The sequence below is a fragment of the Eschrichtius robustus genome, chromosome 3 (genome assembly GCF_028021215.1).
Source record: "Eschrichtius robustus isolate mEscRob2 chromosome 3, mEscRob2.pri, whole genome shotgun sequence".
Taxonomy (NCBI): domain Eukaryota; kingdom Metazoa; phylum Chordata; class Mammalia; order Artiodactyla; family Eschrichtiidae; genus Eschrichtius; species Eschrichtius robustus.
In genome coordinates, this window is record NC_090826.1 from 174,817,816 (window position 1) to 174,836,403 (window position 18,588).

The 18,588-nt window shown below is 36.5% G+C and overlaps 1 protein-coding gene across 1 annotated transcript in view; it reads left to right on the plus strand.

Moving 5' to 3' along the window:
• USH2A (usherin) overlaps window positions 1-18,588 on the plus strand; it is a 795,295-nt gene that overhangs the window by 573,312 nt on the left and 203,395 nt on the right. Inside the window, exons 47-48 of the mRNA XM_068538548.1 lie at window positions 10,688-10,886; window positions 14,213-14,381. Of these exons, the coding sequence (XP_068394649.1) occupies window positions 10,688-10,886; window positions 14,213-14,381 (368 nt within the window). The remainder of the gene's footprint in view (window positions 1-10,687; window positions 10,887-14,212; window positions 14,382-18,588) is intronic.

Sequence of the window (18,588 nt, forward strand, 5' to 3'; positions counted from 1 at the left end):
TTGAGGAGAATGTGTGTTCTGCTGTTGTCAGAGCATTTTATGCATTTTATAAATGTCAATTAGGTCGAGTTGAGTGATAGTGATGTTCAGGTCATCTATACACTTAATGATTTCCTTCCTGGTTGTTCTATCACTTATTGTGAGAAACATGTTGAAATCTCCAAATATAACTGTGGGCTTATCTATTTCTTTCTTAGAACTATCAGTTTTTGCCCCGTGTATTTTGTTGCTTTATTATGAGGTGCATATATATTTCAGATTGTTGTGTCTTGGTAAATTGATCCTTTTATCATTGTGTAATATTCCTTTTTCTTCCTGATGATTTTCTTGTCATCATATATATTGTGTCTAATACTAATACAGCCACTCCAGCTTTCTTCGGATTAGTGTAATTTTGAGTGATTTGGGATTGTATCCTGAACATTTTAAATATCAGGTTGTGATCTGAGTCCTGTTAAAATCCTCTGAAGAAGGTTGGAGTTTATGTTTGCTTGTTTCAGCAGGCAATCAACTGGTTAGCTTCAGACTGAAAATTCTATCTTGACTTATGTGGTCAGTGGCTGTAATACCAGTTCATCTTTCAAAAGCTTTGCTGTGCTGCTTTATATCTGCCCCATGCATGCACCTCTCAGTGGCTAATCTGGTATTTAGTTGGGGGATTATGTACTGGTTCAGATCTCAAAGTCTTTGCTACAGTGCCCAGATTTCCTTTGCCTGTGAGGCAACCATGCATGTGCAGCTTGGAGTTGAGTTAGAACTTGTATTGGTTCATGTATAGAATTAGTAGACTGCCTAGCTTTTTCTTCTCTGAGATTTCCCCCATGTTTTTCACATCACTTGGACTTCCTTTCCCAAATCTTTGGCTAGAAAGACATGGTTTCTCTTGTAATTTTAGCCTCCCAATATACCTCACAGTTTACATAAATGGGGTTGTTCGGGGGACAGTGAGATTAGAGAGAGAATAGAGGAAAAAATAAACGAGCTTTTGGACCACAGGTGTGCTTTCCCTGGTTCCTCTGGTCAGACAGCTTGCTTTTTCTCAGGATTTTAGATTCTCATTTGGCCAGGACTGCCATCGTGCAGCTCCTTGGCTGGAATCATCCTCAGAGCAGGAAAAAAGAGAGGAAAAAGAGGAAATAAAACGAAACAGGAGTACCCATCATACCCTTTGGCTTGCAAGGCCTTTTTGTACTCTGGCCAGAAAGATTGGGTTCCTCTCATAGATTTTGCTTGCCCAGTGCACGGTTCCACACTGCGGCAGCTCTTGGGTTAAAGATGGGAGACAAACAAAGTGGGGAAACGATGGGAAACGCATCCTGTAATGTTTGCTCTTTAAGTTTTGGCTCCCCTCCCTATCTGTCTCTATTGTTAACTTTTCAGTCCTTGAGTGGTTGCTTTTTGTAATTAGAGCAGACTTTTTGGCAGTAATCAGTGGGAGAGAGAGGCTATAACTGGCTTTCTCCATGTTGACCAGCACAGAAAGTACAAACCCCTCCATATTTTTCTTTATTCCAATGCTTTTGGCAACTTTATTTCCTTTTTTTTTTTTCTTTGTTGGTCAAAGATCTAGCAAAAAAACTGATGGAAATCATTCACAACCAAATATTGGCATGTACAATCTTTCCTTTCTTAAATTGATCTATCGTAGCACGGCAACATTTTCCAAAGGCAAGACTCTAATGAGCAGATATAGGGGCCAAGCCATTAATCAAAATTACACCAACACCAAAGCAGTTAGCCTCCTGTGTGCATGTTATTGTTTGTGTAATTTCATTACACTTCTGGCAGTGTATACTTGTTAGTTATGTTTCTATTTTGGTTTAAGAAAATCTCTTTTATATTAGCAACATGCAAAATCAAATGTGAAATCCTTCCAGATAAATGTCAATAGACAGGGTTTGCTTCTATAGCATTTAGAATATTTTGGTTTCTAATAAGACACATATTTCTTAGAATCTTTGTTTATTTTTGGTAAAAAGCAGTCATCAGCAAATTTTTACTTTTATATATTTTCATAACATATACCAATAGCCTACCAGCCTGTTTGATTATAAGCATGGAGAATGTCATTTTCGTCTTTGGCCTTAACCTATACCTTGCTTTTGACTACAACATCTTCAGTATAAGCACTTACACATGTTTTCCCCATTATATATAAACCAAAGATGCCATAGCACACAAAGGTATTTAGAAAGATCAGATGAAACCTTCTAGTTTTATAAGCTACTCCTCCAGAAACAAACTCTGTTTCTACATCACATTTTCCATACTTGTCATATTATCATCAGCTGCTTCTATATCCCCAAAGAATGCTAACGACTGATCGATAGCCCAGACATGTCTGGCCGTGGCCTACATGTGCCCTGGGTAGTTCATTTATTTGCCTTGGTGGATTTGCTAGAGTAGAATTTAATCAATAGCTAATTCATTAATTCTGGTCCTCGAGAATGTAGAGACTGCACTGGATGAAGATAGCTGGCTGGCTCTGGCTTTGATTGAAATATGACAAACACTGCAACTGACAGCTTTACTGGGTACTGGGCTGCCTCTGAAGTTCACTTATTTATTCTCCATAAATGGATAAGCTAAGAAAAGAACATAAACAAGGAAGAGTTTTTATTACATGACTGGACTGCTATTCCAAGATGCATGGTTTCCAGACATGAAGCTCAAGGGAAAGCAGAAAGAGAGAACACAGATCATGTCTCTCATTGCCTTTAATGGGATCCATGGCAGTTTTTACAGTTCCAAATCAGTTTGGGGCTGTATTATTGATGAAAAGGCTGAGGAATAATGTCTTTGTAACATTCACAAATAATTGTTTAAAAATTTGCCTCAAGCTCCTGAATGATATAAATGATATTTTTACACACCAGCTTCCTTATGATAGCAGCACAGGGTCTGTGTCTCTAAATGAAGGTTAAACCACTATCTTCATTTAGAAATCCCTCTAGCTTTTCAGAGTACATAGCTGGGGGTTGAGGATGGCATGGCAGGTCATAGCTTGTGGGAAAAGAACTTTCCCCTTTTTGCCTCACCAAATTTGGGTGAAACTTTGAGGTATATTTTTATACTATGACACTGGATATCAGGAAATCTCTTCTATCATTATTTTCCCTCTCTGATTTTTTTCAGTGACTGATAGCTTGAATACTGAAGTAATAATTTTACAATTAAAAACAATTTTTTTGAGCCATGTTTTATTTTATTATTTTAAATGGGGAGTATGCTGGGCTGTAGATGTAGAATGTCAGATCACTTCTTCATCCATATTCTCAACTCCCCTTCTTGCCAGTATGGATAACGAGACAGCTTTTAATTTGGACTGGAATTGTCTACTTGGGTCTTTGAAGGATATGGGAAGACCTCTCAAAAGAGATCATTTGGAGTGTATTTAGAACTGCTGTACACATCCAGTCAATAGTCTGATAATCATAATGGCTTTCAGGAAATATTAGTTCTGATGGCCAATGAATTCTGATCATCAAACTCAGTGTTTGATTAGGAGACCTTACAGAATATTGAGCTTATTCTTAAGACTCTGCCAGCACTATTTCCATTTTCTCACTTCCCTCTCTTTCCCAAACTCCTTTTAACTTCTCGACTTTTTTCAGTTCCCACAGAAGCAGCTCAATCACTAAGCTTTTGAGAGGCCTTTGTATGCATCTCAACAAAATCCAGTTTTTCCTCCCAATTCACTTTGGCCTTTAACTGCCGCTTTATCCCTGGCTCCCTGATCACTCATTGGTTTCTTTTATTGGTTTCATTCCAATTCCATTCATTAATTGTGGGTGTCCTCAACAGAAAGACTCTCTGTGCTACTCAAATAGTTCAAATATTCTCACAGTTTTCATCATACTGATGTCTCAAGATCTCTGTCCCAGTTTTCTCCCTAAACTCCAGTCCCATATATTCAATTGCCTATTGATTTTCTGTAATGATAGGCACCCATCACTTCCCTAACCTCAAGCCTTAATTCTCATCTAACCCAATTTTTCCAACATCCATTTCTGCAAAGGCACCTCCGCCTTGCATATGATCGCAGACATCTAGCTTCGATTTTTTTTAATCCCCTGATTTCACTCAATATCAATTTTAGTCTATTTTCTTTTGGAGCACCTTCTTATAGCTGTTCCTCTTCTCCATTTCCACCACCACAACCCTAGCTCATGCTTTTATCATTTATGTTGATGTACCTGTCTTAATTCAGTGAGACACAAGGAGGAAAGGCTTTACTTTTTGCCTACTACTTGCTGCCTAAACATAATATTTTGGATGTCCTTTCCCCAACTCTTGAAAAACCTTTCAGGAATACCTTATGGCCTTCACATTAGTTTTTAGTTATGAGTCTCATTTTAGTCATTAAGATTCATGATCAAGTATTAAAAAGTCCATTCTGGGAATTCCCTGGTGGTCCTGTGGTTAGGACTCCATGCTTCCGCTGCAGGGGGCATCATAGGTTCGATCCCTGGTCAGGGAACTAAGATCCTGCATGCCGCGCAGCATGACCAGAAAGAGTCTAGCAAAAACTTAAAAAAAAAAAAAGTCCATTCCATCTCCAGCAAAATATTAAGCTCACATGTAGTTCAAAGATTCCACCATTTCACAGGCTCAGACCTGATCCCAGTTTGCCCTTTCTCCCTCCTTGCTCTTTTTTTGCCTATTCCCTTTCATTCAAATGTGCCTCTTCCCAATGTTACTATTTTACTTCCATCACTGGATAGCCATCCAAGCCCTCTCTGTGGAAGGTGGCACTTTTTTGAACAATTGTATGTTTTCCTTGAGAGGACCCATGAGGATCTCCCCAAAGCCAAGTTCTCTCACATGAGTGTTGCCCTCTGCAACTGATCTATGGTGCCAACAGAGCAGGACACACCAAACACTCTTCTTGCTGGAGCCCCCTCCCCCAAAAACCCACCATCATGGTCAGTGTAACTTCAAGGGAGCTCAAGCCTAGCCATCTTGCAAGACATCCACTGGCTCATAGGAAACGCACTCATGTGCACCATGCTAAAGATCGACGGTGTGGCAATCTTGTCTTACCCTATCATTAGAGTGGCTACAGACAATATCTGGCCATTAGAATTCTCTGAGAAGCAAGCACCTTTTCCGTGGTCATATAGGCTGCCAACCCCCATGTCAAGCTGCCCCAAACTCCTTTCTATACTTCCCTCCAGGGACAGCTGCAAATTGGGCTTAGATATTTCTGCATCTCAGGAGGTACCAACCAGGAGAAGCAAGTGCTTCCAGTTTCTCTGAGTGATGTATTTAGAATTCCTTCCTCAGCCTTGAGAATGTTTAGGGGTGGACTGGGGGTGGATTTCAATGTCACTCTTCACTAAGTAAATCATTCCTCTTTCACTCCATGGCTCAAAAATCTCCAATGGTTTTCCAGTGCGCTCAAAAATGAATCCAAAGTTATTTCCATGTTCTACAAAACCCTACAGGATCTGCAGTCCACAATCCCACACTCCCAACACCCACCTGATTCATTTTCCATCATTCTCTTGCTCAGTCCAGCTCTGTCCTACTAGATTCTTTGATTGTCCTTCAACAAGCCATGTGCATGGATATCTCAAAACCCCTATACCTCCTGTTCCCTCTGCCTAGAAACTCCTGTTCACTTGCTTCATCCCCTCTTTCGGATTTCTGCACAGAAAAGCCAGGCCTTCTCAGACAACCAGTGTAACATATTATACACTTATGTGTTTGTTTACTGTCCCACCTTCCCCCAGCAAAATGTAAGTTTTATGAAAGAAGGAACTTTGTCTTGTTTATGTGTAAGTATAGAACAATGCTTGACATATAGGAGGCACTTAATAAATATTCATTAAAATTCAAAAACTCTCGTAGAGTTCTGTTTATTTTGGGTTGGTTTGGGTGATGGGTCAATGTTAAAAGTCAGCTTTATCCTCAGAACTCAGAAGAATCTTTTTTTGGGGGAGGCAGGTTAGTTTTTATTTTTTTAATTTTTAAAAAAATTTTTATTGGAGTGTAGTTGCTTTACAATGTTGTATTAGTTTCTACTGTATAGCAAAGTGAATCAGCTATATGTATACATATATCCCCTCTTTTTTAGATTTCCTTCCCATTTAGGTCACCACAGAGCACTGAGTTCCCTGTGCTACACAGTAGGTTCTCATTAGTTATCTATTTTATACATAGTAGTGTATATAGGTCAATCCCAATCTCCCAATTCGTCCCCCCTCTTCCTCCCCTTGGTAACCATAAGTTTGTTCTCTACATCTGTGACTCCATTTCTGCTTTGCCAATAAGTTCATCTGTATCATTTTTCCAGATTCCACACATAAATGATATTATACGATATTTGTTTTTCTCTTTCTGATACCAGTCAGAATGGCCATCATCAAAAGATCTACAAACAGTAAATGCTGGAGAGGGTGTGAAGAAAAGGGAACCTTCCTACACAGTTGGTGGGAATGTACATTGGTACAGCCACTGTGGAGAACGGTATGGAGGTTCCTTAAAAAACTAAAAATAGAGCTACCATATGACCCAGCAATCCCACTCCATATCTGGAGAAAACCATAATTCGAAAGGATGCATGCACCGCAATGTTCATTGCAGCAGAATCTTGCTGTTTGTTCCCTTTTAGAAGCAAGATACTTAACGGAGGAATTCATCATCGGTCATCCTCAGTTTGGGGCTATAGTTTAAGTTCCTAAATAAGAGAAAACCCCATTAAACCGTCTTTCATACTTAAGTTACTGCAGAAGCTCACTGATATTTCTCCCTACCCCTAGTCTCTTCTACTCTAATCTGCCAGGGTATTACTTCTAAAAGGACTTTTTATTCTGCTAGTGATACCACTGCACAATCACCCTATTTCACCATCAAATTCCTCAACATAGTATTTGAGGGACTTCATAACTTTCTTCTTAGGTTCAAAGTGACCTTCCATTATTGCTGGATGTAAATCATTCGCTCATCAAGTTGGTCCCATTACTCTTCTACATGTGGCTAGGCTGCTTCTCCCTCTTATTTTTGCTTATATGGGTCTTCCTGCTCAGAATTCTTCCCATTCTCTTATTCCAATTCAAGTCCACATCCACTTCTCCCATGAAACCTTCGTTGTTCATCTAGACACAGTGATCTTTGTTTATGTGTTTCTATAATACCTGTACCCTAGACTACACACTTAAACACTTGATTTTACACTGCTGTATAATATTTGACACGCTTCAGGTATGCATGTTTCATATCTCCTCATACTCAAGGACACAGAGTTTTTACCTTTTGATATTTTACTGACTACAAGTTATGCTAAATATTCTAGTGGATAATTAAACATTCAATTATTTGATTTGAGAGCAGAGAATTAATGTTGTTGTCATATTACATTTATTTAGTCTTATATTAAAAGTGTCCTGATCATTTTTGATAACCGCAATCTGGAAGAGTATTGAAGAGCTTGAATGTTATATAAATGACTGACAAAAATGACTAAGTTGAATAGGAATTTTTAAAAGGCCTCTGTAAACATGATCAGGGAATGTGCAGCTACTTATAACAATTTAGATGGATGTCTTAAAGTAATGTGAAGATTTTTTCCTTTGGCCCAAACAAGAACATTTTGACAAAATTGTGATAAAATATTAGAATAAAATGTAGAGCACCAAGGGAACCGTAACTCTCCATAGAAGTTTTTTCTGAACTGTATCATTTTAATATTTACCAGTAAAGGTAAGTGATAAAGAAATGATTTCCCCATAATTATTTCTATCTTCAATGTTATTTTGTACTTCTTGAGCTGAATGTGATGATTATTGTGGTGACGGTGGCCACAGGGGTATATAGTAGTAACAGAAGTAGAATAGTAAATCTACTAACAATATGACAGAGTTAAAAAGAAATAGTCAATAGCTCTGACTAGACTTTCTAAACACCCAATGAATTGTGCTAAAATGTGTGTAAGCATTGTGGCTTTTATCAGAAGCTCTATTAAGGTAGCTTAAATTTTATTCCTTAGTGCTCTGGAAGCTAAGTAAACTCTAATCATCACTTTATGAACAAATCTACCCCCCAGAAAGAAGATCCATTTGAGGATTCATGTTTCTGCATGAGCCTACCTTTACTGATGTATTAAAACAAACAAACAAAAAAAACCTTCGGTTTGTTTCCCCAATATTTCACATTAATTCCTATGGTTTAAGAATGTTCCTTCTATTTTACCCTTAAACATCAAAGCAATGAAACCATTAATCCAGTTAATAACGGTGTGCATTTCTCAGAGATGTCTTTCGTCTTAAATCAACAACCAAAAGATTTTTCATTGTTACTCCCATGGGTTCTAATGAGAGGTGGACAGGTGTTAAACACCCTATTCTTCTTTGCTCACGTACATTAGTGTACCTGACTCAGATCCTCAACATCAAAACTGTTTGTGCTATCACTAAAAATATAGGTGGTCTCACTTCACAGTTATTCTGTGCAAGAAGGAGAAGTTACAATGGCATGGTTCTACATGGTGTTTTCTAGACTTCACTAGTTCGTCAGCTTTTGTGGATAAGTCCGACCTTTGAATGTCACTTAAATGAAGTCTTTCCTGTAGTTGATTATGCAATGAATACAAAAGAGGTATCTGCAAAACGTGGAATTAATTTTGAGAGTTGGATAAAGACCTTAGAATAATAATGGTGACTATACAAGTCACCTGTGAAACTGTTCTCTCATAGGTGACATTAATTTCTTATCTACGGAGTCTTATTAGTGAAAGTGTTATGTTTGTACCTCCAAGAAAAGGAAATAATTTTCTTTTGTAGCAGTCTATTAAAATGTCAAGGTTTATCTTGACTGCGGCTTTTTAATGTAAATGTTTGAGTCTAATTGAATTCCTAACATGTGATGTCACTTAGAATTCTGATAGGGTCCAGTAAAATTTGACCGGTAAAGACATACTTCTCCTGAAAACGAAAGGTATAACAAAAATATTATTTTACACAGTGGCAGAAAGATGGTCAACGTAAGTTATTGTGATAATTTTATTTTAAGATCTTAAAGTATAGGGACTAAACTCCTATGTGCTTGCTCTTCTCCGAAGTATTTACTGGAAGGTTTTATATGTAAAGCTAACCTATAACTATTTGTGAATGGTTGTTATGGTTGAAAATTCTAGAATTAAAACAATGAAAGTAATCTTGAGTATCAGAGTTCCACCCTCTTTTTTGAAAATAATGAGAACAAAAATAATTATTTTACATTTACCTAGTGTTTTGCAAATAACAGACTTTCCTTGCTGTGCTGAATTGCAAAAATATGTCATGTCCAAATCTCTGGGGCTTTATTAAAACTTTAACTACTTTCTTCTTATAGACTTCTTAAAAAAATACTAAAGATAGTACAGGTATGTCATCTAGACTGTGCCATTCTGACGAGTAGACGTAAGTGCAGAATTAAAGTTCTGCACATTAACCTGAGAGTAGATCATTTTATTCAGGATTCACTCTTCTGTGAACAGCTTTATGTTACGATCTCACTCAGTACAGCAGATGAAATATTAATAGACCATTGAAAATGCAGTAAAGTTTTGGTCCCATATTATGCCTTCATTGTATACCAAACCACCCAAAACAGTATATTTATATGTTTAGAGTAAACCGTGGCTCAATTTTTAAAAATCAAACATCTTCAAGGACATAATAATATAAAGGAGTTTGTTATGGGAATCTCTAATTCCTCTTTTTCTGACCACAAAACATATTTGATCATGGTATATAAAGAACTATTGCAGAATTAAATCTGTTTCTATGAGTCAAAAAATTAAGATAAAGTATATTTGGAGGGAGCTTATCAATTTTATCAATTGAGAAAATTTATAAATGTTATGTATCAATAAATAAATTCATTGATAAATTTTATCAATTGATAACTGATAAAAAGATTGTATCAATTTGGTCATGTACTTTGGCTATAAGTAACAAAACAACCAACAGTAGAGGCTCAAGTAAGTAGTTCTAGAGGTAGATTGTTGTTGGCATTGGTTCAGTTATAACAAACACCGCAGAGGCGTCTTTGTGATTCTTATGGTCTTTCTCAAATGGTTGCAAGAAGAATGAGGTGATTGCCAAAGTTCCAGACATCATGTTTAGCAGAAAGAAAGAAAAGGGGAAAAGGCGACAGCCACATGAAGGAAGCTAAAATTTCCTAGGGACCTTTATTAGAATCCCACCATCTTCTGGTTACATCTCTTTGAGCAGCTATGGGTCACGTGGCTAGTGCTAGCTGAGGGAAGGAAGGCAAAGGAGAAGGGGATTATAAATAGGGATTAGGTCTGACACATATTCTAATTTCCACCCTATTTACTAAGTCAAATTATTTGTGTCTTGTTTTTACTTATCAACCAAAACTTTCTGTTGATTTTCTGACTAGCCACAGACAATGATACTTTCTTTTTGCCTCTAAAATTTAAAGTGGAAGACCACCGGCCTCATGTCATGTGTTATTCTCCCAAAAGCTTAAATGGTTTTGATTGATTCTCAAAACATAGTCTATGGTAGTAGCATATATCAGGATATATATTAGTATATATATTCTTTTGCTCCAGCTTTTTAATTAGGAAGTTGTTGATGAAATAGACTTTTTGACCAAACTGGAAGGCAGATGAGACTGATAACAGCAATGTTAAATGTTGTCTTTTCAGAAATACTGATTATTCTGTCCATTGCAGATCCCTTCAGATTGATTGGATGTCTCCAGGGAAGCCAAATGGCATCATTCTCGGATATGATCTCTTACGGAAAACATGGCGTTCATGCCTTAAAATCCAGAAGTCAGTGAAGGACCACAGTCATGAACTCTGCAAAGCAGTGAAGTGTCAAAAACCTGAAACTATCTGTGGACCCAGGTGCTACTCTTCTGAGGCTAAGGTAAATCTTTTCAAACTAGTCAGTGAAATATGTTTTTCTCACTAAACACTCCAAGTGAAATCACTTGCTTTTTTTTTTTTTTTTAACATATATAATTTTATTTCTCAAGTATATTTCAAGAAAGCCAGGGAAAAAAGAAATTACAATTCAACATAATAAATTAAAACTGTGACTTAATTTTTTAAAGATTATCTGCTATGTCTTTGATAGATGATATTGCTATCAAGTGACCTCCAGAAAAGCGAGAGGATACTTTTAAGATTTTACATTTGTGTCTGAGGAAATCACTTACTTCTTAAACCATGATTTATCATGATCAAGATTTCCACCTATCAAGAAGACCCCATGGAAAAGGAAGGATGCTTATACAAATCCTATCTTCTTGATGAGCATTTTAGCCTTCTCATTTTTCATCATCTTCACAGGAGAATGAGTTTATTGAAATGATAAAGAACCTCCCAAATTTGTTTGATTGAGTGACTTGAATTTTCTTTACAACAAATCCATTCAGCTACAAGTGGCTGTTTGTTTACATGACACTGATGAGTAACCGTGAGTGGGACCTTTCATGGTTTGACAGAAATATTTTTAAATTATGGCCATTTGCAGATTAGTGTTCATATTAGTTGCAGTTTAAGAATCAGATCAATAATACAGCCAGACAGAGGGGTTTGTAAATGGTTTTTATTGATAAATGATGCAGAAAATCCTCAGTTTGAAGATAGGATTTCACATAATGAAATAATGTTCCTATTTACCAACAACATCACACATGTAATGACTAAAGCTACTACTAAATTCAAAAGATTCACTGCAAAAGGACATAGTAATTATGAAAGTGAGTTGTTGAAGCAATATGGATCAAAATACAAATTATTATGGCTGACACTGGCTAAGCAGTTGCTATCATCTAAGAAATGCCATAAAACTAGTCGTTACTAGCTGTACTTTTTTTTGGCACTTAGGCTCCAGAATTGTCATTATGCCTAAGCTTTATGTCATTTTAAGGCATTAAATGTGTACCATCTGATGAACACACTTTCATAAAATGAAATGAAATTTAGGATTTCTGAGAGGAAAAAAAATTGCTAGAATAAATTTTCCCATTAAAATTCTCCAGGAGAAAAAAAAAAAAAAACTTTGATGCATTAAACAAAATCATTTTTACTTTAAGGATTAAGGACACACACAGGTATTGTCAGCGAAAGAGGAAGTCAATTAAAATCTCAAGAGGAAAAAAGTTGTTTGTAAATTTTGTTTGGGGTTAACTATGAATATATATTTCCTGGGTGAGAGGTTGGAGAGAGGTAGAAAATAGATTTATTGTGAGTCTAAGAGTCTTTTGGCTAAATCACTACAGGAGCATCTGTAATAGTTATACAAGCTTCCCCGTGTGATTACAGCCATGGGTCTCAAACCCCAGTGAGTATCACACCTGGAGGGCTTGTTAAAACACACACAGCAGGTCCCACCCCCAGAAGAAGTCTGGGGTAGAGCATGAGAATTTGCATTTCTAACATGTTCCTAGGTGATGCCTCTACATCTGGTCCGGGGACCACACTTTGAGAATCACTAGATTACAGAATTACTTTTGGAAACCATAGAGCAAGGAACAGGCTGCCTATTTGAATATCAGCTACACACTTAGCAGCTCAAGTTATTAAAATTGTTTTCTGAGACAACAAACTTGAAGACTGAATTCGAACATTAAGAAATACTCTGTTCAGGAGGAGACCTCTCAAGAGAAATAATCTCTTGAAAATGTCCCCTTTGGGGACCCATTGATGATCTAAACCAGAGTTGGTTAGAAGAAAGGCACAAGTTTCATGTGACTGAAAGAGCTTGAGAATGGCACTGACACTGAAAGTATGGAAGGGAACCAGTCCTAATGACCCATCACTAAATAAATGCTTGAAAATTTAAAAGGATGGTAAGTCCTAGCGAATCTTGCTGAAGGAAAAGGCTGGATGTTCTTCAATGTCCAGAAACTCACTATACGTGAATGGGGCTTTAATAAATTCTTTAAGATTGTACAACAAGGCAAAGGGCAAGATTTTAGGTCACTGTCATAAAACAAGAGGAAGGTGTGTATTGTTTTACCCTGAAAGCACAAATGACCAGCATTCCTAAATCCCACATAAACACAAAGAGAAGAGTTTTTGCTTAACTCTTTTAAAATGGGGCATAATTTGAAAATTTACTTGTCACATAGAATATGGCCTCAAAGAAAGGAGTCATGCAATTTATCCTTGGAATTAGACTGATTTTGAATCCTCATTGCTAATAACTTGACACAGCAAAGCCAATTTATTGCAGTTGGTTTACCAGGGCTACCTGAGGAAACATAGAAATAGACTTCTGCCCAGTTTCTTTGCTCTTTGGTCACTTTTGAGAAATGAATGAAGTACTAAGCTAGTCTTCAGACTTAGAGATTCCATATTTTACTGCCCTTGTATTAAGCATGAATCACATGTCGGTGCAGGCTGGAAGTAGCAATGAGCAAAAAGGTAAAATATAAGCACCTCTTAAATAGTGGTCGATTTTGTCTGCCACAGGAAGCATCTATCTAATTAATGCAACTTATGCCGAGTATATGTTCTGAGGCTACATCTCAGCACTATTCCGTGTTTCATTTGTTCTAAATAGAGTGTCAGTCTCTCAGACCTCAAGTGAGCATGCAAAATAATTATTTGATTGCTCAAGCACATAATTTCTTCCACAGCTCCTGGAGAAAACACACTGTTAAAAGGGTTTTTCAAAATTAATTTCCATGTAAATTTCCTTTTATATACATACACACACACACACACATATATATATATATAAATGTTGGACACTGTTGAGATTGCCTTGTCTGAAGATTGGGTTCATAAATAAGTGATCATATAAATTAGTATGAGGAAAATGCAATGTATTACAAAAAAAAAAGATCAATGAGAGACAGGTTTCCACAGATACAATGTTTTTAAGTTAAACAATCATTAAAATAAAAACATATATATGAAGGAAATTGTTCATTTACAATTCTAAATCATCTTCTCATTGGAAGCACTGACATTCAAAAGATAATTCATATTTATAGAGTATTATAATAGAGCACAAAGCATGGTTGAAGGCTAAAAGAAGCTACATTGTATCAAATAGCATTGGCAGAATTTGAATGATACAGAGAAAATGTACTTTGTAAACCTTTAAATTTTTCTCAGAAATATGCTACATTTGGTCTCAGATCAAGTCCTTATTAAATAATAACTGTATCACATAAGATATGGTGGTACAATACTCTTAATAAAGCTATTTCTTTACACCTGATTCTCAAATTTCAGGTGTGTTGTAATGGAGTTCTCTACGACACCCAGCCTGGACACCGCTGTTGTGAAGAGAAGTACATCGCATTTGTTTTGAACTCAACTGGAGTTTGTTGTGGTGGCCGAATACAAGAGGGACAACCGAATCATCAGTGCTGCTCGGGGTATTACGTTAGGATTCTACCAGGTGAGGATCATTTCCAGTAGTACTCAGTAGTCTTGGGAACCAGAAAAAAGCAAACATGTGACTTGTGTCAATGAACTATTTTAAGCACCTCCCCACCAAAGATTAAACCACTAACACATAGCCAATGGCCGGCTTTAGGTATCATTTCTTCTCTCAGCTTTTTTGAAATATAAGCAAGACTATGTACAAACTAGAGAGGGAATAGAGACTCATTATATGTATTACATAAAGAAATATATCTGGAGAGCTGGATAATTCCCTTTTTTGTGACTTTATTTTATCCACATGGCTGAGTATTTCACCATAAACTCTGAATTTCTTCGTGTTCCGCTCCGTGAAGCTGTTCTCCATTTTCTCCATTTCTGTTCTGAAGGATGTATGCATTGTTCCTAGAGGGTTCATAACCACAGGTTCCATTTATCTGAGGCCCCCTAATTGCTCTAGGTCTGGCAGGGGAAGGAGGGATGTAGCAAAGAGTAGCAATCAGGAATTTTTCCCTCCTCACCTTCTTTTCCTTCTGTCTTACCAGCCAACTGAATAAGCCATTTTCCAAATTCAACTACACAAAACAATGTCCAGTGAATATAACTGAAAATAAAGATAACAACCGTTGGCATTTATAAAACAACAAGTTTCTGGCACGCTCTGTATTCAAGGCTTTACATATGATATGATACCTTATATATTTTTCACAGCTGTAGGAGATTGGTATTTTATCTTAAGTTTACAAATAAGGAGAGAGGTTCAGAGAGAATCAGTAACATGCCCAGATCCACACAGATAGGAGTAGAAGAGCTGAAATGCAAATCTGTGTGTCTTTCCAAAATCCATGCTGGACTGCTCTTTTGAGCAGTCTACTTAATAGGTGTTAACATAATTCTTAAACGACTATTCCAGACTTCTAAAAATCTTCATTACTGTTACTATCAGTTACTATTTATTCTAGAAAAGCCATTGAGAATACAGATTTTTTTTTTCCTAGTACCTAAGTTTAATGCCTATTTCTTCTTTAAAAGCACAGAAAATAGATATGGGAGAAAGAGAAGAAAGCTAAGTGTTTGGATGCCCAATGCTTTGAGATATCTAGTTTAACATGAAATTTATGCCAAACATGTAGTTAATTCAGGTATTGTTCAGTGTACCTTGTGTTCGGTACAAATATATCCATCCAAGATATCTGTATCGAGAAATTGTCTCACCCAGTATATCCTTTACAAAACACTGGAGCAAACAGGGAAAGTGAAATATTTAAATACTATGCAGGTTTATTCAAGGCAGAGATCTTCTATTCTTCATAATTTTTCCTTAAAATTAATAGAAAAATCTGCCTTTGTAAAAGTACAGTTATTTCTGATTCTTATGCAAAAATACTTTCATAATTAACTCTTAATCAACTGGATTTTCCAAGTAAGAAAACACAATGGTGACAGAAATGAAGATTTTGCAGAAAAGCCTTAACTTTGTTATACTACAAATCATAGTGTTAGGCAATGAATTAAACACTGTCAATTGCTTTACTCTCTCAAAATAATTTACACTTTGGGAGTTTTCAACTATATTTCACATCTTCCCTCCTTGCAAAAAAATTTGCCTTGAAAATTATAACTATGGAGGTGAGATGGAAATTTTCTGTTGTTCCATCCTTCCCATTCTTTAGACCAATAGGTCATATTAGGCTTTTCTCTAAGTCTAGCATAGAACTAAACAATTGTGTTTTCATCTCCAAGTCACATTAAAATTTTTGATAAGTTATGATTTGCCATGAGCTGTCCCAACTCTGAAAAATATCCACTATGCCTTAAAATTGATGAAAAACACTTGGTTGCATATGTCATGGCTATGAACACCTAGGATCTTTACCTGTCACCTTTCTCAATCCTAGCACAAAGTGTCAGATCTCCAACTAAGAAATCAATCTACTTTTGTTCTAGTTCCAAATAAAATTCAATTTTTTTTTCCCCAAAAATAAGTCATGGAAGCTCAAAGGTCGTTTATTGATATTATACAAAACTTTTTAATAAGTAATTTTTAAAACAAGATTTTTTAAAACCTCCATGATCTGTATATTGACACATGCTCATTCAGACCTCAAGCATTTTATTTTTTTTATTATATACTTTTTAATTAATTTATTTATTTATTATTTATTTTTGGCTGTGTTGGGTCTTCGTTGCTGTGCATGGGCCTTCTCTAGTTGTGGAGAGTGGGGTCCACTCTTCATTGTGGTGCGTGGGCTTCTCATTGCGGTGGCTTCTCTTGTTGCAGAGCACAGGCTCTAGTCGCGCGGGCTTCAGTAGTTGTGGCACATGAACTCAGTAGCTGTGGCTCACGGGCTCAGTAGTTGTGGCTCACTGACTCTAGAACGCAGGCTCAGTAGTTGTGGCTCACGGGCTTAGTTGCTCCATGGCATGTGGGATTTTCCCGGACCAGGGATCGAACCCGTGTCCTCTGCATTGGCATGCAAATTCTTAACCACTGCGCCACAAGGGAAGCCCTCAGACCTCAAGCATTTTAATATCTACCAATGTGTTGAGCATGGCCCACATTTGGATCTTTTAAGTGGTTAATTTTTCACAGGATTAGAATGCCTACCTTGATGTCAAAAGGAAAAAATGCAATCTTATTGGATAATCAAAGAAAATGTTTTACTCCAATCATGAATCTCAATATATCAGTACCTAAAAGAAGAGATTATATTGTGACCTCTATTTTCAGCCAATGGTCTTTATTAACTGGTTTAACACTGTTTACATTAAGAAAGAAAGTGTATTGACCCCAAACCATCTTATATTTCAATGTAATTAAAATTCAATCAGTAGTCTGACAGTTCAAGGCTGAGACTGATATAGGCATTTTGATATTTCTAGACAGGTCTGAAATATTGGTGAATAATATTTACTTCATTTTGTTGGACAATATTGACTTCATTTTTTCTCACAACTTTCCTCCATAGAACCCCTATAACAAAGAACAGCAGAGGAAAGAATGATCTTTCCACTCCCCTTTTTTTTATAAATATGCTAATGACCTCAAGCTAAATGTTAATGCGGGTCATTCTTTGATAAGAATAACAATTAACTGTTAAGACTGCATGGTAGCTTTTAGAGAGAAAACATTTTCAAGCCTGTCGTGAAATAGATTCATTTTGAGAGGTTAATGAGAAGGTGACTGATCCTTGTATCTTATGTCTAATAGCCCTTTTTTGAGGGGGAAAAAAATGTTTTACTTCTCATTGATATAATCCACACCTCTTGTTATGAAGCCTTTTCTTCTGTCAGTAACTGAATAACATTCTGAAGGATTCCAGAAAATATGACTAAAATATCCGATTGATATTTGTTATACTCAAAAGTGGAGTTGTTTTTTTTTTTTAAAAAAGGGTTGGTTTGGTTTTCCCCAATATAGGTATGTACACTGTTCCTCTAAGCCCACCATTGTCCTAAGTGATGTTTAATTAACTGGTGCTGCCCCTGGACCTTGTGACACATTATGTTAAAGAAAGTTTGCCAACAAGGGACGCTGAGTTCTTCAGCTGTAAAGATTTAAGAAATGGGAACTACATTGCAGACCAGACAGGAGAAACCTCTCACCCAGAGAAATGTAACAAATACAGCAACTGCACTGTTCACAGTAAGATCATTTCTCCATTTCTCTAGGTACCTCATATAAGTAGACTCATATAATATTGGTCCTTTTTTGACTGGCTTATTTCACTTAACATAATGTTTCCAAGGTTCATGCATGTTGTAGCATGTGTCAGAATTTCCTTCCTATTTCAGGTTAAATAATATTCCATTTGTGTATATATACAACGTTTTGTTTATCTGTTCATCTGTTGACGGATATTTGGGTTGTTTCCACCTTTTGGCTATTGTGAATAAGGCTGCTATAAACATTGGTGTACAATTATCTGTTCGAGTCCTTGCTTTCAAATTTTTTGGCTATATACCCAGAAGTGGAATTCCTATATCATATGGTAATTCTATGTTTAATTTTTTGAGGAACTGCCATAGTGTTTTCCACAGCAGCTGCACCAACAGCAATGCACAGGGTTCGAATTTCTCCACTTTCTTGCTAACTCTTGTTATTTTCTGTTTTTGTTTTGTTTTTTATAATAATCATAACTGGGTGTGAAGTGGTATCTCATTGTGGTTTTGATACACATTTCCCTAATAATTAATAATATTGAGTTTATTTGTGCTCATTG